Here is a 22,664-nt window from a genome sequence, read left to right as displayed (position 1 = left end):
GTACCCATATGGGATGCCAGAGCTACAGGTGGCGGCTTAACCTGCTGTGCCACAGTACTGGCCCCTGCTTTACTTATTTATTTATTTATTTTAAAGATTTATTTATTTATTTGAAAGGCAGAGCTATAGAGAGGCAGAGGCAAAGGCAGAGAGAGAGAGAGAGAAAATCTTTCATCCTCTGGTTCACTCCCCAGATGGCTACAATGGCCAGAGCTGAGCTGATCCGAAGCCAGGAGCCAGGAGCTTCCTCCAGGTCTCCCACACAGGTGCAGGGGCCCAAGGACTTGTGCTATCTTCTACTGTTTTCCCAGGCCATAACAGAGGGCTGGATCGGAAGTGGAGCAGCTGGGACTCAAACCAGCATCCATATGGGATGCTGGCAGTTCAGACAGCGGCTTTCCCTGCTACACCACAGCACCGCGATCCCTCCACTTCCAGTTTATTTTTAATCACAGCATTCATCTGTACCAAAGACTATTTCTTTGTTTATGTTCTTTCTATTCATCTTAAGTGTAAATTCTTGGAGAGTAGAAAATATCTTACTGGGGTTGGTGTTGTGGTGTAATAGGTTAAACTGCCACCGGCAATGACAGCATCCCATACTGGCACTGGTTCAAGTCCTGGCAGTTCCCTGCTCATGTGCCTGGGAAAGTAGCAGAAGTTGCCCACATGCAGCTCCTGGCTCCTAGCTTTAGCCTGGCCCAGCCCTGGCCACTGCGGCCATCTGGGGAGTGAACCAGCAGATGGAAGACCTCTCTCTCTGTCTCTCTCTCTCTCTGTAACTCTGCCCTTCAAATAAATAAAATGCATCTTTAAAAACAAAATTACCTGCTTTTCTTTGAAGTACCCTGAGTGCTGAACACCTGGTAGAAATTTGATAAATATATAGAAACAAGAGAAACCTTCATTATATATCAAAACTGGAAATGAATATGGAGCCATAGAGACAGAATATAAATGTGGAAGAAAATCCATAACCAAAGCTTATTTTGGGGATAAGCACAAGATTTAACTTTTTATTCCGTGGCAAAGAGAACCATACCTGGGCTTCTTGGAGTGAGTAGTTAATTCCTCCTATCAAGGATAGGTCAATGTGTTCTGTATTTAGGGAACATAGCTACTTACGTGCTTTTTGCTACTAGTTCCAGCTTGCCTTGATCTGGTGAAGGTGACAGCACGGATGTTCTATTTTGATTTAGAGGAAAACTATCAAGTCAATTCAGTTCAGTATGTATATAAATATATCCACTCAAGAGAAAACGCAGGCCAACTATAACTCTAAATAGACCATGATGTCCCATGTGACCTTGAAGCAACTGATATGAAATCTGTGGAATAAAAATTATTCTATTCTGTGGGCTGCAAGATTTCCGGGAGATTTGATATTCCCTCCTGAGGCTATGGAGCCTGCAGAAAAAAAGTACCCAGTGTAGAAAACATGTTCTAAAACACTGTGCATCACTTATTTTGTCAAAGGAAAGAACATTCTGAAGCTAATCTGAACTATTCATTTAATAGTAGGATAAAAATCACTTTTTTCTTCCTTTCTGATTTCTGCCTTCAACCGCATAATCCTCTGACAGTGTGATTCAGTAGTTTTTGACACATCTGGAAATGGATGCTTTCTCATCCCTTTGAAAAACAGCTTTCCTAATCTGTTTTACTTTAGAGATAACAAGATCCCTCTGCAAAGCAGTTACTTTATTAAAAAAACACCCAACAAGCATAAAGGGCACATCCAAACCTACAGCCTCACGGTTATCAACTCTCGGGTTTTTCATAAATATCCAATAGGCCCTGTCAAGGACAAAAACCAAAAACAGTCTCAGATGGAAACCCAGTATTTGGTTAAGCAAAGCACACACACTCAACCCTTCATGTCCAGGAACCAGGCTTTTATACGGTCGTGCAGGAAATACATGAGAGATTTCTACTTTGTTTAAAGATAACTAAAGGGGCTGCCTTTAAATCCAGCCTGATTCAGAGTTAGGAGAAAAAAAAAATGCTACGATCAACAACAACCGCAAATTCGTATGCACACGACAGTCGCAGCGAACCGCCAAGGCTCAGCTGCCTATCCTCCCCTGTGCAACGTGCCGACTTCCGGGTGTAGCTCACTAAACTCCACGTGGAAGCGCTGACACTCGTGGGGGCCGCCCTCAAGGCTGCCTGGCCTCTCGAATGCTCTGTGCGCGCTGTAGCATTTCCAGCCCTGAGGGCTTCGGAAGCTGTGTAATAACTACTCTCCACCAGGATTCAGAACATCGGCTGTGGTTTGACCACCAGGTGGCAAAAGTTGCCTGAGGAAAACTGCTGCTTTAAAGAGGACAAAACAAAGGAAAACAAAGAAAACCCTCAGGCCTTGCTGACATCTCTCCCAGCACAGCCCGACTCCATCGGAACCTGAAGGGGCTTCTTTTTCATCCGTTTGTATTAACTTAGGACGCATGAGTACCACTAACACTCAGAGGAACTTTGTGTGTGTGAGCAAGGCTAACCGGTAAGATTAAGTCAGAGAAATAGGGACTCTGCTGTTGGGAAGGCAGAAGACCCCGATGCAACAAAGGCAGGGTATCTATCCATCGCTGGAAAACAGGCTGCCAGCGGCTAAGGGAGGAAGCTCCAAGACACACCTGACGAAGCTCTCTCAGTTTCTAGCCTCACTTCCTACTTGTAAAGTTGAGCAACTTAACGTATCCTTTCTCAGTCTTGGTTTCCTTGTCTGTAGAACTGAAATAATTGTATCTTCCTCCTAGTCTTGATATTTACTTCAAGTGTTAGTTAATACACACAGCACATCTTAGCACAGTGCTTAGAAGAGGGCAGGTAAATACTAAATTAACGTTGTCTCCCTCCTCTTCTGCCCCTCTCTCACCTGTCTGATCTACCAAGAGCAAAGCAGGTGTGCCCTAACTCCATTCCATTGATTCATTCTTCTTCTATTCTCATGTAGATAAATCAAAATGGTAAGATGTCCATTGTCAATACTGACAACACCTATTTCCTGTGGCACTTATCACTTGCTTTTTTCAGTACTTTTTAAAATTATGAGATGTATCACATATAGGAAAAGGTAAAGTATAATATTTGGTATATTGAATAATTATACAGAAAACTTCAAGCACCTCAGACATTAATATGAATTCTTTAACCATCACAACATCCTTATTACATTATGACATTAATTCTAATATTACTTTGTGGATCATTTTGGGTGTATTATATATAATATTTAGAAATACTGATTTTTTTTACACTCAGATGTTACACTTTTATCTCTTCTTTTTTTTCTTTTTTCTTTTTTTTTATTTGACACGTAGAGTTATACACAGAGAGAGAGACAGAGAGAAAGGTCTTCCTTCCGTTGGTTCCCTCCCCAAATGGCCGCTACGGCCGGCGCAGCGCCAGTCCGAAGCCAGGAGCCAGGTGCTTCTTCCTGGTCTCCCATGTGGGTGCAGGGGCTCAAGCACTTGGGCCAACCTCCACTGCCTTCCCTGGCCACAGCAGAGAGCTGGAAGTGTCTCTTCTTTTTTTCTTATGGAGTGGGCCGGCACCTTCAACACAGTATTGAACACAAGAGTTCACAGTGGACATCCTCCTGGTCTCTAAGTGAAATCTTTCAGCTTTAAATTTTCTCATTTATGGGGCCGGCACCTTGGCACAGTAGGTTAATCCTCCTCCTGCGGCACTGGCATCCCATATGGGCGCCAGTTCTACTCCCAGCTGCTCCTCTTCCATCCAGCTCTCTGTTGTGGCCTGGGAAAGCAGTAGAAGATGGCCCATGGGAGACCAAGAGAAGCACCTGGCTCCTGGCTTCGGATCAGCGCGGTGCGCCGGCCGCGGTGGCCCTTGGAGGGTGAACCAATGGCAAAGGAAGACCTTTCTCTCTGTCTCTCTCTCTCACTGTCCACTCCGCCTAACCAAAAAAATAAAAATAAATAAATAAATAAAAAAAAGAAGATGTCCCAAGTCCTTGGGAGCCTGCACCCATGTGGGAGACCAGGAAGAAGCTCCTGGCTCCTGGCTTCAGATCAGCGCAGCTCTGGCCGTTGTGGCCAACTGGGGAGTGAACCAATGGAAGGAAGACCTCTCTCTCTGTTTCTCCCTCTCACTGTCTGTAACTCTGCCTCTCAAATAAATAAATAAAATCTTTTAAAAAAATCTTGTCATTTAGAGTCTGCCACAGCAATTTTAAAAATAACATTTATAAGACTGTGAGATTTTTCCCTCTATTTCTAGTCTGCTAATATTCCTCCCCACCATAAACTGTGATAGTTTTTTCTGCATTTATTAAGCAGATTTTTCTCATTGTGTTAACTGATACACTGTATTTATTTTACAATATATGTATTTTCATTCTACTTCTGTTAGAAATGCAACTTGTTTGTGATGATGTTTTTTAAAAGATTTATTTATTTTGGGCTGGCACTGTGGTATAGCAGGTAAAGCCACTGCTTGCACTGCCGGCATCCCATATGGTTCGAGACCCTGGTGCTCCACTTGCAATCTGGCTCCCAGATAACGCACCTGGGAAATCAGGTGGAAGATGACCCAAGTCCTTGGGCCCCTGCACCCATGTGGGAGATCCAGAAGAAGCTCCTGGCTTCAGATTGGCTCAGCTCTGGCCGTTGTGGCCAATTGGGGAGTGAACCAGAGGATGGAAGACTTCTCTCTCTCTCTACCTCTCCTCTCTGTGTAACTCTTCCAAATAAATAAATAAAGGCAGGGAGGGGAGGGAGAGAGAGGGAGAGGGAGGGCTTCCATCTGCTGGTTCACTCCTCAAATGGTCACAACAACTGGTGGGGCTGGGCCAGGCAGAAGCCAGGAGCCAGGAACTCCATTTTGGTCTGCCATGTAGATGGTAGGGATTCAAGTACCTGAACCTTCACCCACTGCCTCCCAGGTGAATTAGCAGGAACCTAGATCTGTAGTGGAGTAGTTGGACTTGAACTTGAATTATGATATGATATGTAGGCATCTCAAGGTGGCAACTTAGCCTGCTGAACCACAGTGCCCACCCCAATGTATTATTTTATGGTCTATTTACTAGAGCTGTTTTTTGTTTTATTTATGATTTTTGTATTTATGTTCATGATTGAATTGATTTATAATTTTATTATGAAGTTTCTACTAGCTTCATAAAATGAGACAAGAAAAATAACCTATTCTATTTTCTGGAATAGTTATTTTTTAATTTTTTGGAATAATCATTATTAAGATTATAAGCACTAGGTTTTTCAGTGCTGTGGAACATTGGAACATATTCCTTCTATCTTACTGTGTTTTGCTAACCATTATCCAACCTCCCTCTGTCTTACCCCTTCCCTACCTCTAGTAAACACTATTTAGCATTCAGATCAACTTTTTATTGAAAAAATTTGGCATTTGTCTTTCTGTGTCTGGCTTATTTTACTTAATGTAATATGATAGAGAAGATATGGACTCACCTAGATGCCAGCAGCAAATAAACAGACAAAGAAAATGTGGTATATATAAAAATGGGATATTAATCAACTGTAAAGAATGGAATTCTGTCATCTGAAGCAAAATGGGTGGAACTGGAAGACATTTTATAAGTTTTGATGCTCAATATTATCATCTTTCCATTTGATATATTTTCTAATTTCTACTGTGACTTTTCTTTTTTATATGTTACATAGAATTATATACCCTCATTTTGAAATGCTTGGTGATTTTTCTCGATCTTTCTGTAATAGATGTCCACCATAATTTCACTGTCGTATGAGAACATATTGTGTATAGCACGGATCCTGTGAAAATTTGTTGAGACCAGTCTTATAGCCTAGTACATGATAATATTTAAAAAAATAAGCATCCTTATGACAGCTATGATATTAATGAGGCATTTATATAGGCTTATATAGGCATAATTAGGAAATGATAACTAATGCCATAAAGGAATTACAGATTATGACCACAAGAAAGATAAGGGAGGCATTTGCCCATGGATTCATCTAACAGGGTTTCATGGAGGTGACACTGACCTAATTGTAATCAAAAGGAGAATGCTAGGTGAGAGTATTGTGGAGGAAAGGCAGGAGACTTGGAAACACCGGCTGTGCAGATGAAACAGCAGCACAGGTTGAATGAATGAAAGGCAAAGAGTAGCACTAATGGAAACACATGGAAAGCAGGCCAATTAATTATTTTGCAAGCAGTAGAGATTCATTAAAAGTTATAAGCAGGGAAACAAAAGGCTTATATTTTAAGTACATTCATCTCACAGCTGTGCATGACTTAACTCAAAACAAGTTTAGGCTAATAAGCTTCAATACTCTATAGTCCTAATATAAGACCACTTAACAAGTGTTGAAATAAAGAGAATTTACTGAATAACAACACTCAGTAACAAAATTCAATTAACCAAATAACTTGGATATTAAACAATTTTAACTGAAGTAGGCAAGCATTTAAATCATGCAACTTAAACCTTTTTGTTTGCTTGTTTAGGTGTTCTATAATAGTGTCTACAAACACACATACACACACACTTTTACTTACCCACAGATTCAGGTTGGGGTGGGGTCTTCATGCTGGTCTCCTGATCTGATAGTTCTCTATTTTCATAGTCTAAGGATTTCATATTATCGAAGTCATAATACTTCATACTATCAGTATCAGGCTGAGTAGGATCTGTAGGGTCTCCATAATTCTCATATTGTTGTATATACATTGACCAATTCTGATCCATAAATATTATTCTGTCTTTGATTTCAATATCTAGACAGTGTAAAGAGCATCTGTTAGACACAATACTAGAAAAGTCAATGACCATAAAAGTCAAGACTGTCTTTCTTTTCCTCTGTGTAGTGTACCTGTTTGTTGTTGGGCTTCTTGGATGTTCATTTTCATGATATACTGCTGCCTTATCTGTTTAGCAAACCTGGCAGGGTTGTCCCATGGTATGTTGAACATCTCAGGATCTGTGCCATACATCATCCCAGAAGGCTTTAGTTTCCCTGCTTCATCAACCTCAGAAAGTTTCAGGCTCTCAAAAGTAAACACCTTGAAGGCCCGTTCTACTTCATTCCAGCTCAAAACTTCTGTAAGAAAGCAAGGTCCATGCTTCTAGGAATGCTCTTAGTAGAACATGGTGCGGTGATGACAGAGGGGCACTCAGGGGTCTGTTTCCCAGAATGACAAGGCAATCAAGCCATAGTGGGTGCTGCCCTGACTTTAAACATGGGTGCCACAGTAGGTAACAATAACCAAAGGTACCTAATAAGAAGAAAACTACATAGTCAATACATAAAAGTAATGCTCCCACACTGTTTCCCAGATTAATCAGTATTAGATGTCCAGGTTCATTGGCCTAACTTTTAGGATACCATACTGGTTGAATATATTTAAAGTTTGCCATTTTGAACAAAAGTACTCTTTGCTGCTGTTGTAATTCAAACCAGAGTCTACCAAACTTGAGTCTACCGTGGGTTGTTTTATTCAGCAGGTTTTCCTATTCATTAGGTGCAGGAAAGACTTCCTCCCACCCATAGACCTCCCTGCTACAGGACTTTCCATTATTATTATTTTTTTGACAGGCAGAGTTAGACAGTGAGAAAGAGAGAGACAGAGAGAAAGGTCTTCCTTCTGTTGGTTCACCCCGCAAATGGCTACCACGGCCGACATACTGCACTGATCCGAAGCCAGGAGCCAGGTACTTCCTCCTGGTCTCCCATGCGGGTGCAAGGCCCACACACTTGGGCCATCCTCCACTGTCTTCCCAGGCCACAGCAGAGAGCTGGACTGGAAGAGGAGCAACTGGGATAGAACCCAGCACCCCAACTGGGACTAGAACCCAGGGTACCGGCGCCACAGGTGGAGGATTAGCCTAGTGAGCTGGGGCGCTGGCCAGGACTTTCTATTACTACACTTCAAAGTTTATCACCTTTTGATGGGCTCTACTCAATAGTATGCTTATTCTTTCTCAGCATGTATTCATTAGTTCACTCAATGCTGGTTATTCCATGAGAATGGAAAAACAGATTTGGTTCTTACACTAAAGAAATTCAAGAGAGAGGCAGATAAGAAGTAGAGACTGACAAATAGAGATGAAATCCAAGGAGGGAAAATGAAATTCCGTAATGACTTGGAAATCACCTCCCAATTCTCCCCATAGAAATGAGGACAGTAGCAAGGGTCCTCTTCAAAGAAAGAGGGGTTTCAATAAGCGAAACAGGGAGGCAGCAAAGGAGTTACAGAATAAAGGGGAGTTTGCTTATTCATTCATCTAACAAATATTTTTTGAGCACCTATTAGATGTCAGTAACAATTTTAAAAAGCTGAGAATGCAGTAGTACACAAAGCAGTGAGTGCTGGTGGAATATCCATTACACAGGATGGAAATAGATTATATGTATAGGATAACATATAATAAGAAAAATGAAGTCAATAGAGGGGATAAAAAGTAATAATGGGTGGGGAGAAGTTTCTATCTTATATAAAGTAGAGAAAAGTCCTAGTCCTCTGAACAGTTAAGCAAAAATGTGAAACAAGTGGGCAAACAAGCCATTTTGGATGTTTGGGAGAATAGTGACTGTGAGGCAAGGGAGATGGCAAGTGCAAAGATCCTGAGACAAGACCTGCTCCAGGAATAACAGTGAGGTCATCATAGATGGAGTACAGTGGAACAACGAGAGGGTGGCAGGTGATAAGCTCAAACACTGAGTGGCAGATGGCTCAGAATTTAAGTGAAATGGGTGACCACTAGAGGATTTGGAAGATGATCTGATCAACATTTTAGAAGAGCCATTCTGACTGTTGGGCAAAGACTGTAGGTAATAAGGCAAAAAATCTGAAGACCACTTGGAAGGCTATTGAAATAGTCCAAATACAGAGGCCATGGAGGACTGGGCTGAGAAGGTAGTGAGGGATGGGGTGGGACTGGCTGTGTGATATGCCTAAAAAGAGGAGGCTGGGATGACCCCATGGTTTTGGTGGAAAATAGCTGCTATTTACTGAAAGGAAGGACAAATTCAGAGATTCAGAATCAGTAGTTGGTTTAGGGACTTGTTAAGCATGAGGTGCTGAAAGGGAAAAGATGACAGAGAGGTGGCAAGATCAAGGCTCTGGGGTGGGACAGATAAGCAGCAGGTGTGTGAGGTTCCAATGGCCACAGCAGAGACTCCTGAGCTGTAGGTAGAATCAGCTGGAGAGAGAGGATGGGATCCTATGGGGGCAGAAGGACAAGTGGAATGAGGGGGATATTGCCAAGCATGAACGCCCTTAGGAACACCAGGAAGAGGGTAGTTCAGTAAATAACAGATGAAACACACCAGGGCTACTAGGCTGTGTCCTGCATGTGATTTATCTCTGTATCCCCAAAGCGAGGGTCAGTTATGGCAGAGTGAAGGAGCTCCAAACTGCAGACGCTGCCATCGGATGGCTCCTGGGGTTTTTGTCCTGTCTTCCGCTCAGTAATGTAGGGAAAAGGTATGCTACTCAGCCTCCAGAGACCAGAACGTTAGTCTTGGCTGTTGTTGTTATGGATGTAATTTGGAAGAAAACAGTTTAACCTGCCAGGATCTCATCTTTCTTATCTGAAAACTAGATTTGGACTAGGTTAATTCTGAGGGTCCTTTCAGTTAGAAAGCTTCATGGCTCTACAACTCATTTTTCTTCATAAAAATTTAATCTGTGGCAATGACTATTGTTCTCAGAATTTGATCTCAGGCTGGGATTAAATATAAGCTTATAGCACAGATTCAAAGATATCCGTATCTACCTCCCAAACCACTCTTTATCTCTTTGCTGTCCTCGTGTACAGAGGTGGCCCATGAAGCATTCATGTTAATCTTAACCAAGTGAGCATTTCTGCCAAATTCAGATTATCTGGATCTTCTCGTTCTATTCTTTGATTAAAAAAAAGGAAGTAAGTATGGAGGCATTGAAAGGAAAGAAATTAAGAGAAAAATTCCATCATATAACATTTCCTGTATAAAGAAAATTAAACATGGTTAAGAACTGTGTTGTTCTGAAGAAATCACTTTGTAAAGAGGTAGAAGGAGGCATCTTTTCTGTCTCTGTCACTTATGAAGATTCCAGAACAGGGTATGGGAGGAAAAAAAAAAAAACGATGGGAGGAGAATAGTATGAACAAAAATTTTGGAAAAGTCACACTGAAAGAGACAGATCTGCCGTCCAAAGAGTTTTGTGTTCCCTCTTATTTTCTCCCTCTCAGACCCCAGTCACCACTTCACTGCTCAACTAGTGAAAAATAAGCTAATGTCTAGTTGCAACACAGTGCTTCTAACACAGGAGCAGCTGGAGTTTCCTCATTGTGTGAACACATGAATGAAATACCAAACTTCAGCATTATCAACAAAATGGGGTTCTGAAACTTAATTTCCCTCTTAAGAGACAGGGATTTGGTGGAATTCGTTTCTTCCTCTTTGTTCTTAATGATAGGGCACACCCATAGTCTGTGAATTTGCTATCTACTACACAGCATCAATCAATGGTTATCTTAATTAGAATGTGATGTTTTCATCTTTTTTCTTGGTACAGATAGATTGATCCATAGAGACATATTTAAAATATAATTCAATATTATGTCTGATATAGTGATTCATACTGGACACAAGGCAGGACACTTAAGTTCCCTTTAAGTAGTACTAAACTTCTTTAAGATATTTTTTTGTATTCATTGTGGGTGGCTGCAACCAAGGGACATAAAATGTAAATTGAAAATTCGAGGATGGACGTCTCTGAATTGGGACAAAGTTGCTTGGGCAGACTTGCTCTGCCACTTTCCAGATAATATGTGTAATTTGCAATGGTGACAAGGGGATGCAGCAGTGGTGATGCAATGGAGGGGAGAATGGCATTGTCTTGGAAAAGGACTACGGTATCTTGGGATGGGAGTTTTGTTTTTATTTTTAAATTTAAAAATATATTTCAACTTCTATTCATCTTAAGAGGCATAGCATTAATACATCACCTCCAATGTCGTCAACAGGAGGATGTGGGATAGAAAAGTGGGAGAGGGAGGAAAGAAAGGGCTAATTCTGGCTAAGAAGACACCGTGGAAAGAACTACCCTGCATCAAATCAAAGATGTTATGCTTCATAGCTTTCATACCCCTGCTAATGATATTTTTCAAGAAAAGAGAGTTACAGTCAACCAAACTACCTACCTTGACCTCTGAATGTCCTTTCAATAATCAAAAACCTTTTTGCAAATAAGCATGGAATTTTAAGAGACACGTGTGACTATTAATTGAAAAGAGTTTAAGCTAAGACAAGGCAACACACTCACCATTTGTACAAAAGTGCATAAGCTCATGGATGGTAGCTAGACGTTTTGTGTTGTTCCAAGGTGGGGGCAGAGGGAACTGAAGGAATTCCCACAGTGGTAACTTGGACTGCATCTCCTGCTCAATTTGAACTGGGTCAAAATTCTTTTGGTCCTGATGAAAAAAGCAATATGACAGAAGACATTAAATTAGGCTGTCAAATGCCTTATGCATATGGAGAAGGCTAAACATGATACCTTGGCTCTCATTATTGGGGAACAGGGGAAATCAATGATAATTGGGAAAGACAAACTGTTGGTATTTTGCTGAAGGTCAAAAAACCTAGTTCTCAGTTTGCTAGAAGTTCCCTGTGCCTAAAAATGCCAGATTCTTCATTCACAGTGACAAATTGCCAAAGTCTTGTATATATGGGAATTCATCTCTCTGTGCTGAGATTTTGTTCCTGGGGTCCACCAGTTTTTTTTTTTTTTTAACATATATATATATATATATATATATATATATATAAATATATTTAAGTCAGATAACTATGAGGCTTTGGTGCAAATTTTTGGTAGTCACAAGTAATTTAGTCATTGATTGGACCTCTATAATTGGGTATGCTTTCTTTGAGGTTGTGATATCTCCCTTATTTATGTCCATTTTCCTAGATCCCAAGCAGGAATCCACTTTGAACATTAAATTTTAATTAAAGTTGGTAAAGTTACCTAAACAAAGATTCCCTGGAAAGGGTCATTTTACCTTCTCATCTCACTTCTCCTTAATGTCAGAAGTGTTGTTACCTTCAGTGCGTACTTCCTGAGGGCGTGTACATCATGATAGTTCACCAGGAGGGGGCCTGTGGACACTGCTTTGCCATTCTCTTTTCCAGGTAAGAACACTTCATGGAGATTCTATTCAAATGGAAATAATGTTGACTTCAGGAGAAAACACATCCTTTTTCAAAGCATAAAAGCTCTTCACCTCTGTCCTGCTACCTGACCTTTTTCTCCCTCTCGGAGAGGCAGAGCGAGGGCAGAATGGACACGATGTGAGCTGCAATTCTGTGATCTAATCCATCTTCTCTGGGGCGTGGCTCCACCAGGCTTGGAGGTGCAAGATCTTTTTCAGTTGCCACAACCTATTGAGATAAACCATTGGCAGGAACTGCTTTAAAGATCATCTCTTTATTTTTGTATTTTCTTTCTTGTATTTCTGTTACTCATAGTAACAGCAAGGCACGTTCTAACACTAAAGGACCAGACATTATAAAGCCTCAGGAAACTATAATGACTACAAAAATAAAAGGAAAAATGTTAGCAATCCAAGCATGAAAGTAGATTTAATTTTATACTTGTATTAAAATGTACAACATACAATACAAATTGTAAACAATAAACTTTACTGTGGTACAAGTTGAAAGTTTCTTAAATCGCTAAAAACAAAGCTCATACAGCTTTGGGTTCAATAATAGTTATTGAGTTCTTGCCACATGCCAGTGCAGTATAGAACATCATACACATTATCTCATGCAAGCCTCACAGAAATCCTGTGCAGTAGATACTTTCCATCTTATAAAGGAAAAAACTGGAGTGAGTGAAGTTAGATGGCTTGCCCAAGCGCAAGACTCTTGAGTGAAGGAACAGGGCTTTAGGCCAAGTCCTGATTCTTTCTTCAAGAACAGAGAAGTTGTAAGATGATGAGATCAGTAATAGATAACAGTCTCCCTTGTGTGGGAAAGTGAGGTCTACAAAAATTAAATGCCGTGTCCAATTTTACATAGTAGAAGAGGAAAAGAGGTTGGAATCTAATCAAGATAGGCACCTAAATTATAGTTTTTTTGTCTTTACCCTGAACCCTATAATCATCCTCATGATTTTACATCCTTCTACAAGGTTTCTCAGCCTTGGCATTAGTGACATTTTGGATTAGATCCTGTGTACTGTGGAATATCTAGCAGCATCTTTCGCCTTTACTCATTTGATGCTAGTAGAACTCTTCCAGCTGTGATAACAAAAAAAGTATAAAAGTATCCCCAGACATTTCCAAATGTCCTCTGAAAGGCAAAATAGCCCCCTGCTGAGAATCACTATTCTAGAATAAAAAAGAGCCTCATATTCTTTACCATTTATAAAACACCCATCTTTAGGAAGAGTCTTTCATCACTTCTGCTTTGTATCTTCCAACATTCTCAAGGACTCAGTCCATCATGAAAGACCACTCACAGCTTCCGTGTACTAAATATTCACCTCGAATATCCCATCCTGTGAACTGTCTTCCCATTGTACCAACATTTAATTATTTTTCATCTCCTTACTATTAAGCCTGTATTCATTCTATATATATGTATCTACTGGGAGTCTTTTATTTCTCAGGCACTAAGGTCAAAAACTATCTTGTTTGATACCTGGGACTCAGTAGATGATTAATAAATGTTTCTTTGAGTCAAATTGAATATAAAAACAAGATAAATAAAATGATGATACTATACTGTAAGCTCTTTGGGGCTTTTGAGCTTCTATAAATTTACTGGTATAATAAATTATTGGTCTTACAAAAAGCTTATGGGATAATTAAAGGCCAATAATAGTGTTCTTACCTAATTGGTTAGAAATCTAAGGTAGTCAGCATTTGAAGAAAAGTCTATTGGAACTAACAGAGGTAACAGAGTGTGAAAAAGGATCTTAATTACCATTTTATGTTTTGAGAGAGAAAGATAAAGGTGCCACATTCATGAAGTAGGAAAAAGTATAGGCAATTGTGGAAAAAATTAGAGAGTTGACAAATTGGAAATGCTAATGCTAAACCAAAACTTAAATGGCAGGCTGGACTCCACTGAAGAAAGAGCTAATAGGAAGTTAAGCTGGAATTCTCCCCTCCCCACAAAAAATCTGGAATTCCCAAAGAGAAAACTGTATATAAAATAACATAAATAAATAAATATAAATTTAATTTTTAAAGAAAGAAACTTTAAAGGCAAGGAATGTTTGAAGACATAAGACTGCCTCAGAATCTGCTCATGAATTCAGAAAATACGTGTTCATTGGCTACTATGGCTTAGGAATGGCTATTGTGTGCTGAGCACACAGATATGAACAGGAAAAGCTGACTTAAGTTCCTGCTTGCGTGGAGCTTTCATTCCAGTGGGAAAAGGAAGGTAAGAAACAAAGCCAATAAATACATTTAAAAGAGAGCAGCTGTTGGTGAGAGAATAAAGCAAGGCAGTGCAGTAGAAAGTGCCCTATGTGTGCTGTGGGGCTCCTTTAGATCAGAGAGTCAGAGGACCCATCCAAGGACTGTCACTCTCCCTAGAAACTGGACCACAGGAGGTATCCACTAGGCAGAAAGCTCGCTAGGATAAGTCTGAGTACAGCGTTGAGGTGGAATCAGGCAATAGGTGAGGGGGAAACTATATAGAAGACAAATACTTTGTGTTTGTGGGTGGGTGAGGAGGGGGAAGAACACACGGAGGGGGCGGGTAGGAGGTGAGATGACAGATACAGTACAGAGTCACATTTTTATGACCTTTATGGGAGAGCAGAGGGAGTTTTAATTTTGCTCTGAAACCAGATTATGATTTCTTTAGATCATAATGACATGTATGATGAAACAAAGCCATCTTTAGACATAGTCCTGTGTTTTCCATTATAAAAAGAAAACCCTAATGGCTGCTAGAAAGAGAAAAACACTGATTACCAAAAAAGGAAAAAGTATAAGTTTGACATTAGATTTCTTAGCAGCAGCACTAGAAGGAAGATAACAATGGAGCAATGCGTATAAAATACTTTGCACCGATTGCCTAAGTTCTAAAGTCCTTTCTGCCAGTTACTACTCGAATAAGCTACTTAACCTTTTTATGCTCATTTCATTCTATTTAAAATGAAGGGATAAAAATTGTTGCTGCTTAACAGGATTGTTTTGAGGATTACATTAATTAATGCATTGAAAGTGTGTGGAAGGATGCCTGGTATCTCTCTGTATGTGTGTATGTATGTATACATGTATGTATCCATCACCATGAATAAGAAACGTTTCAAATACACATAGAACATTCACAAAAATTGACCATATACCATCAGGATGCATCAGGTCACACAGGAAATGGTAGATTTTAAATTGTTAATTTTCAGACTGTTTACTGACTATAATGCAATAAAACTAGAAATCAACAATAAATGGTAGAAATGAAAATAATTCACAGGTTAATATATATATATATCAGATTTAGAATGAAATATATTGAAAGCTTCCAGATGGAGCTAAAGAAACACTCAAGAGGCAAGTAAAGCCAGAGACTGAAAATAAGTGAAGTAAGCTTTTAATTAAAATGAAGTACAAATAAGCCCAACGAAAGTAGAAAGATGAAAATAATAAAGATAAATCAATAAATTAATATAAAAGTGAAAAGTTTATAAATGAAATGAAACTGATTCTTTTTTTTTTAATCTTTTATTTAATGAATATAAATTTCCAAAGTACGACTCATGTGTTACAATGGCTTCCCCCCCCATACCGTCCCTCCCACCCACAACCCTCCCCTTTCCCACTCCCTCTCCCCTTCCATTCACATCAAGATTCATTTTCGATTATCTTAATATACAGAAGATCAGCTTAGTATACCTTAAGTAAGTATTTCAACAGTTTGCTCCCACACAGAAACATAAAGTGAAAAATAATAGATGATTTTTTTTAAATGATGATGAAATCAGATCAGACCTATTGTCATGTTTAATCCCAGTGAGAGTCAAGTTGGGAATTGATAATTTCTTTCTTTCTTTTTTTTTTTTTTTTTTTACAGAAGATCAGTTTAGTGTACATTAAGTAAAGATTTCAGTCGTTTGCACCCCCATAGAAACACAAAGTGAAATATACTGTTTGAGTACTCGTTATACAATAGATATATCATTAACAGTCAAAAACAAACAAGCAAAAAATAAACAAAGGGCACAAATAAATAACATCAGTCACAAGAAAGGGATCAAAATCAGATAGAGAGGAAATTGCAAAATGCATTTAAGTGACTAGTATAAAGAGCCTTGCATTGTATTCAAAATACCAATAAAATGGGCATATTTATTAGAATTATACTAAAGTCTAAAATTGGTCTCAGAAGTAGAAAAATTTAACTAAACATGTAAGTACAAAAGATATTTTAAAGATCGTTAAATTCACCCACAGGGAATAAAATTAGCACTTGAAAGAGTTATCTGCACTTCCATGTTCACAGCAGCTCAACTCACAACAGCTAAGACATGAAATCAACTCAGATGTCTATCAACTCATGGTGGGATAAAGCAATGGTGGTACATATACACTATGGTAAACTACCCACCTGCAAAAAGTGAAATACTGTCTTTCACAACAAACTGGATGCTACTGGAGACCATTATTCTTAGTGAAATAACCCAGTCCCAATAAAGACAATAACATGTTTTCCCTGATATGGTAATATACAGAGTGCCAATAAAAAGTAGCATATATCAATAAAACTGACATTTTGAGATTTGATTATTAGTTATAGCCCTTGTCTATACTCTTGAGGAACAGTGATTTTTCTGCTTACTACTTGCTGAACTCTTTATTTAGTGGTGAGTTAAGCTTGTGATTATAAAGTAGGTTGAAAGTATGTCATTGTAAAAATTAAAAGAAAAATAAGAAAAGAAGGAGGAGGGTGGGAGGGAGGGTAGAGTGGGAGTATTATTATGCTTTTAAAACTGTATATATTAAACACATGAAATTTTTTCCCTTTATATAAATAAAACAAAAAATAAATGTTTTCAAAAAAGATAAAGATGGCGCTGGAGTTGTGGCATAGCAGGTATGATGCCAGCATCCCACATGGGCACCGGGTCGTGTCCTGGCTGCCCTTCCTTCAATCCAGCTCTCTGCTAATGAGCCTGAGAAAAAGCCATGAAGGATGGCCCAAATGCTTGGGCCCTGCCATCCAAATAGAAGGCCTGGAAGAAGCTCCTAGCTCCTGGCTTTGGCTTGGCCCAGCCCTGGCCATTTCAGCCATCTCTGGAGTGATCCAGTAGGTGGAAAATCTCTCTCTCTCTCTCTCCCCTTCTCTTTCTGTAACTCTGATTTTCAAATAAATAAATAAGTCTTAAAAAAGATAAAGACCATCAACCACCCCACCTACTTGTCCATGTTCTCTTCCTCTTCTGTTAAAATGACGCTAGACACAGGTAGTTTTAAGGATGTGATATACCAAAGTTTCAGGGAATGTCATATAAACTGTTCCAGTGCACAGCAAGAATAAGAGGCTTGAAGCAGATGATCAAACTTCAGTTTTATCTGAAATAGTCTAATATTCAGAAAGGAGGATACATCCAAATATTATGAGTGTAATTTTAGAATACTGTAAAAAAAATGGGAATAGGGAGAGATGACATGCTGTACTTAAGATTACCACCTGGGAAAAAGCCTCAGAGTGTACCCACCTGTTCTAGTATACAATGCAGTATCAGGGGCACAGAAATGAATTCCTCTGGAACTGGATTCAGCAAATCATTGTAATATCTCATGTCTACTTCAGTTGTGATGGCAAAAGACACTGTGAAATAGAGAAAATATCGTTGTCCAACTAAGATATATTCCCTATTTCTTCTATCTATAAATTGTCTGCATAAATTCAAACTATGACCATGCACTAATAGATGGAGGAGCTATAGAGAGAGGAGTGGATGAGAGCAATATTGTCGGCAGTCATTATTCCTTAAAGTGCCAGCTCATGGTGTTGATCCTCCAGCAATGGACTTCATACATGCCTGGTGGTGGGGCCTGCGGTTCTTCATGTTGTGCTTTCTTCTTTCCAGGGGCTGGAGCAGCAGACTGTGCAGCCTAAAAGAAGAATCATTGAAAAGAAACACCTGAGATGCCCAGCTGAGACATGCTCTTATCAAATGCTGGTATCATGGGATTGAGCCAATAGCAAGTTGAGAGTGTAAAATTATGTTCACACTATAAAATAATCTGCTAATACCAAGATAAAAGAAAAGGGCTTTTTTTCCACATGAAGGAAAGCAGCCAATAGGTATAGTTTATCATTCAATTCCTCCTAACAGCCCACTGAGCAATTGCGGGGGAGGTGATATGGTGATGGCGCACTGAGTCTGAAAGGTTGGCTTCCTCGGGTGACAACTGAGTCATGCCGTTCTCCCCACTTAAAAACCCTGCAGTGGTTCTCCATTCCCTTCAAGGTAAAACTCAGACTCTGCAGCCAAAGGATATTCATGATTTGGCCCCCACCTCTCTAGCTTTAGTTCATGCTGTGGGTTTCCACTTTGTACAGGTAGCCTGGGAACACTGCACTTACCCCATGGATCCTGGCTTGTGCCAGGATAATACTTGTCTTTGACCTCCATTTCTTTTTACATTGTTGCCTCTTTCTTGAGAATATCACTCTGCTCGGTCTCTTTCCCCCAGCAGGCTTTCCCTTTGCAAAGTCAGAGTCAGCCTTCACCACATCATTGACCCCAAAATTTTCTGAGTCCCTTCTCTTCACCTTACTCCTCCCCAAGACTGGTGAGATGCCCTTTTTTTTTTTTATTTTTATTTATTTATTTTTATTGCTTCTACTGCAGTCTAAGCTGACTGCTTTCATGGTATTCATCACATTTTTCAGTTAGGCTTTCAGCTCACTAAAGACCTCTGACCCCATGCCTACCTCAGGAATCGGTGTGACTTCCAAGATAGATTTCTCATTAACGACTTGTGGGACATTAATAAGCTGCATGTTTTCCAAATAGTGTTGGTGTTGCCTTTTCCAATCCAGAGTGTCATACATCAAACATGCAATGTTTTCAAATATTTCAGTGCCCAATTCCAGCTGCAGGTGAGAGAATTAATGACAATTAGTTACTAGTTTCATACTATTAAAACCAGATATATTGTTCATAGCTCCCTTAACAGATAAACCTATCATCTTTTAACAGGGTAGCAAACTTGAATCCCCAGCCCCTGGAGCCAGCTGTGGTGACCAAGTCTTCATTTGGGAACTCTTCTCTGTTCTTCCTGTTCGCCATAATGCAGACTGTCAGTTTCAGCAAAGTGGCCTACTTTCTTAGTATCTCTATTCCTACAACATGTAAGGGACTTTGATATTCTCACTTGCTCTGCTTCGTGTATCATCTACCCGAGTACACTGCAGTGTGTGTGCAATCAATATTTCTTCCTTTCTGCCTTGCCTCCCTTCTTTCCTTTCACCTGTGTTACCATTAAGGAAAAAACACTAAGGAATCTTTGTAGACTAATGCAAGTTTTATGGGTGGGCAAGCCAGTTGTAGATCAGATGTAGCTATTACTTTCATTTCCAGAAGTGGGTCAATACTGTGGATGCTGGGACTACTAGGAAGCAAAGAAGGATGAAACTGGCTGCTCCAATGTCTGAGATGAAGTGAGGTCAGATGAGGGAACTTGTTGTGGGGCCAGCAGACAGTGGCCTGGCAGAAGTCCAGAGAAGGACTCAGCTCTGCCCATCATTAAGGGACACCTACTCATCTGGCTTCACCTGCCCACATTAAGACTGAAGATTTCCAGTTCTGCTTCAACCTGGTGCTCCTTGTCTAAATTCTGGCATAGAGATGTTTTGGTTTGTATTTCTAGGAAATATGGTAAATCTTCTGCCCAATGACTCCTGAGCTTACTCTAGTTAATTCGTCTTTAAAAATCAAACAGTGAATTATGTGCTAAAGGCCAGCAAATTATTTCAGCAACCAGGGTCTTAACTTGAGATGTTGCAGATGTCTTACTCGGGCAGTTAGCATATCTCAATGGGCATTTATTTGGTGTAAGGCTTTCATTACCATGGTTCAGCAGAAATAAAGCCTGCCTGTTTGCAGCTAAAGGTTGCAAATGCTTCTTTCCATCCAAAGAGGAAGAAGGGTTCCTTGGCTGGCTCCCATCTGGGATGTGAGGCCATTATCAACTTACGGATAAGGCTGAGAGTGAAACAGCATGTATTTGACCTATTTCTATTATAAGAAAATTTATCACTTTTATGTTTATTAAGTGATTCTACTTTAAAATGAACTTTGTTCTTCAACATTGAACCCAATGGCCTTTTCTTTTGGAATGTGACTTTATTGTGAAAACTTTTTCAAGCCTCTCCTTTCCCCTTATCCCAATATTGGACCCTTTACACCCAAATGCTATAATGTAGAAGCATGCCTGGGCTCTAAGTCCTGGCATGAAGATGAAGTTCAATAAATACTTGCAAATTGGGGCTGGCATTGTGGTGTAGTGGGTAAAGACACCGCCTGCAGTGCCGGCATCCCATAGGGGCGCCAGTTCAAGTCCTGGCTGCTCCAATTACAATCCAGTTCTCTGCTATGGCAGGGGAAAATAGTAGAAGATGGCCTAAGTCCTTGGGACCCTGCACCCATGTGGGAGACCCACAAGAAGCTTCTGGCTCCTGGCTTCTGATCTTCCGATCTGCGTAGCTCTGGCCATTGCGGCCAACTGGGGAGTGAACCAGCAGATGGAAGACATCTCTCTCTCTCTTTTTCTCTCTCTCTCTCTGCCTCTCCTCTCTATGTGTAACTCTGACTTTCAAATAAATAAGTAAATCTCTAAAAAAATACTTGCAAATTGATTCATAGGATACCAGTGGGAACAACTGGGCAGCACAGCCCCAGCTGGGTCTCTAGACAGCTGAACATTTTCATTGCTGACAATTTCCTTCATGGGCCAACTAGACATTCTGGACATTAAGCTTCTAGTTCTGATGTCAGGGATATTTGACCATAATCAGTATTTCAACTATGCTGGTGACAACTTTTCAATGAAAATATTTTTCCAAACTTGAATTGCAATTGAAAATGTGCCACATTTTATTAAAAAATAAGTAAAAATGCAGTCACTATTATTTTCTTTAAAATGGAGCAGTTGATGTCTTCTAATGAACAGGAAATTGTGGACACTAGAGCAGGAAGCAGGATGCTGGGAACGGCACTGGGTCTTTGGAAGTTGCATTTGTATATACCATGATATTCATACATATGTCCTAATGATGCTACAGAATGTACTCTATCTGGGGCTCAGTACATTTCAGTTTTTCACTGGAGAGTGAGAAGACACACAAGAGGAGGCCTGGCTAGAACAGGAGCAGAAGGCCTGGAAGGTCTCGGGAAGAAGCCTCCACTGAATGCAGCTGGGAGGCTGGGGACTCCTAGACCCTCCAAAAACACACACATATTCTTGAGGAGGCATGCAGTCAGGTCATGGCCCAAATGAGAGTAGGGAATTTTCTAAAATGCAAATATGTGGACGTGGGTTTTATCAACCATAGATTCTTTGTGCTTTGGAAAAGAGCTGGCCTACAAGAGAGAAAGGGTAGAAAGGTGTCTTCAAAGTGGAACTTCAAGGTCCCAAGGAAAGTGCTACTTCCCTAAATATACCTCCCATTTGTTGGGTAAAATAAAAATTTCAATAAAACAGAATGGAATGTTCACAGGGTTATGTTACTTAGAATACTGGTGTCTCTGGGACAATGAAATAATACTTAATTTGACATGAAGCAATGAAAGACAGAGGAAAGCAGGCCATTTTCTGAGCTCAGGTTTAAGAAGAAGGAGAGTGAAGGACAAAGCAGGACTGCTAACCACATCTAGATGCAGGGGTGGGAAGAGGCAAAGTCAGAGGGAGACTAGAACCTTGCTTAGAAGTGGCTCTGCCTTAAGCAGCAACTTCTCTGTGTTCAGCTTCATTGTCCACATACAGCACAAGGCTAATGTTTACTTTTACTTTTGGCAAAGCACTGACCTGAATATTCTGTTTTCACATGGTGACATCTTAGGCCTTTCACGTGGAGTTTTTGTAACGCAAAAAAATACTTATTGCCACTTCTTTAAGTCCTGTCCCTCCTTCAGGGTTCCAATCCGCTTCACTCCTCAGCATTCTTACTTCACTAAGTGCACATCCAACCCAGGGCAATAGAACCGGGGGCTCTCTGAGTCAGAAGCGTTGTGCTCCAGCCCATTGTCACGGGCACCCTATCCTTGGACAGAAACAGTTCCAGGCTTTGATTTTACCTCCCTCTCAGACTGCCAGCTGCTTTTTTTTTTTTTTTTTTAATCAATTAAAACAAGCCCCAGAACTCTTGTATCTGGCTTTCACTACTTTTTCAAGCATCTCTTCTTTTTCTGAATTAACAGAAAACTTAAGACTGTGTTTTACGTAGCTTAGCACCTAGCTGTGTGGCACCTTGACCACTTCTCTGTTTCACGAGTTCAGTCTGGCCTCTCTGGGAGCTCCTCAGCTGCAGGGATCAGGGAATGCCTGCTCCTTGTCAGGCCAGGGTCAAACAAGCCTTGGGGTAGACCTTGTTTGCCAAATATATCAAAGATAAACATTCGGCAATAAAAACAAAGACGTGGGAAAACAGTGCTTGAACTGATATGTGAAAATATGA

General features: G+C 40.2%; 1 protein-coding gene across 2 annotated transcripts in view; it reads right to left on the bottom strand.

Annotated features, from left to right (window-relative positions):
• The window catches only part of SPAG17 (sperm associated antigen 17), a 285,936-nt gene that overhangs the window by 175,916 nt on the left and 87,356 nt on the right, over nucleotides 1-22,664 (bottom strand). For both annotated transcript variants that reach the window (XM_051857350.3, XM_051857351.3), the window contains 8 exons: nucleotides 18,921-19,082; nucleotides 18,022-18,094; nucleotides 17,695-17,807; nucleotides 12,255-12,392; nucleotides 12,055-12,165; nucleotides 11,275-11,425; nucleotides 6,837-7,064; nucleotides 6,523-6,741 (listed from right to left, as the gene is read on the bottom strand). In XM_051857350.3, coding sequence (XP_051713310.3) covers nucleotides 6,523-6,741; nucleotides 6,837-7,064; nucleotides 11,275-11,425; nucleotides 12,055-12,165; nucleotides 12,255-12,392; nucleotides 17,695-17,807; nucleotides 18,022-18,094; nucleotides 18,921-19,082 — 1,195 coding nt within the window. The remainder of the gene's footprint in view (nucleotides 1-6,522; nucleotides 6,742-6,836; nucleotides 7,065-11,274; nucleotides 11,426-12,054; nucleotides 12,166-12,254; nucleotides 12,393-17,694; nucleotides 17,808-18,021; nucleotides 18,095-18,920; nucleotides 19,083-22,664) is intronic.

Source organism: Oryctolagus cuniculus, chromosome 7 (assembly GCF_051225735.1).
Source record: "Oryctolagus cuniculus isolate XC-2025 breed Fujian yellow rabbit chromosome 7, ASM5122573v1, whole genome shotgun sequence".
In the NCBI taxonomy this organism is placed as follows: Eukaryota; Metazoa; Chordata; class Mammalia; order Lagomorpha; family Leporidae; genus Oryctolagus; species Oryctolagus cuniculus.
This window is presented reverse-complemented; position numbering and strand designations above follow the sequence as displayed.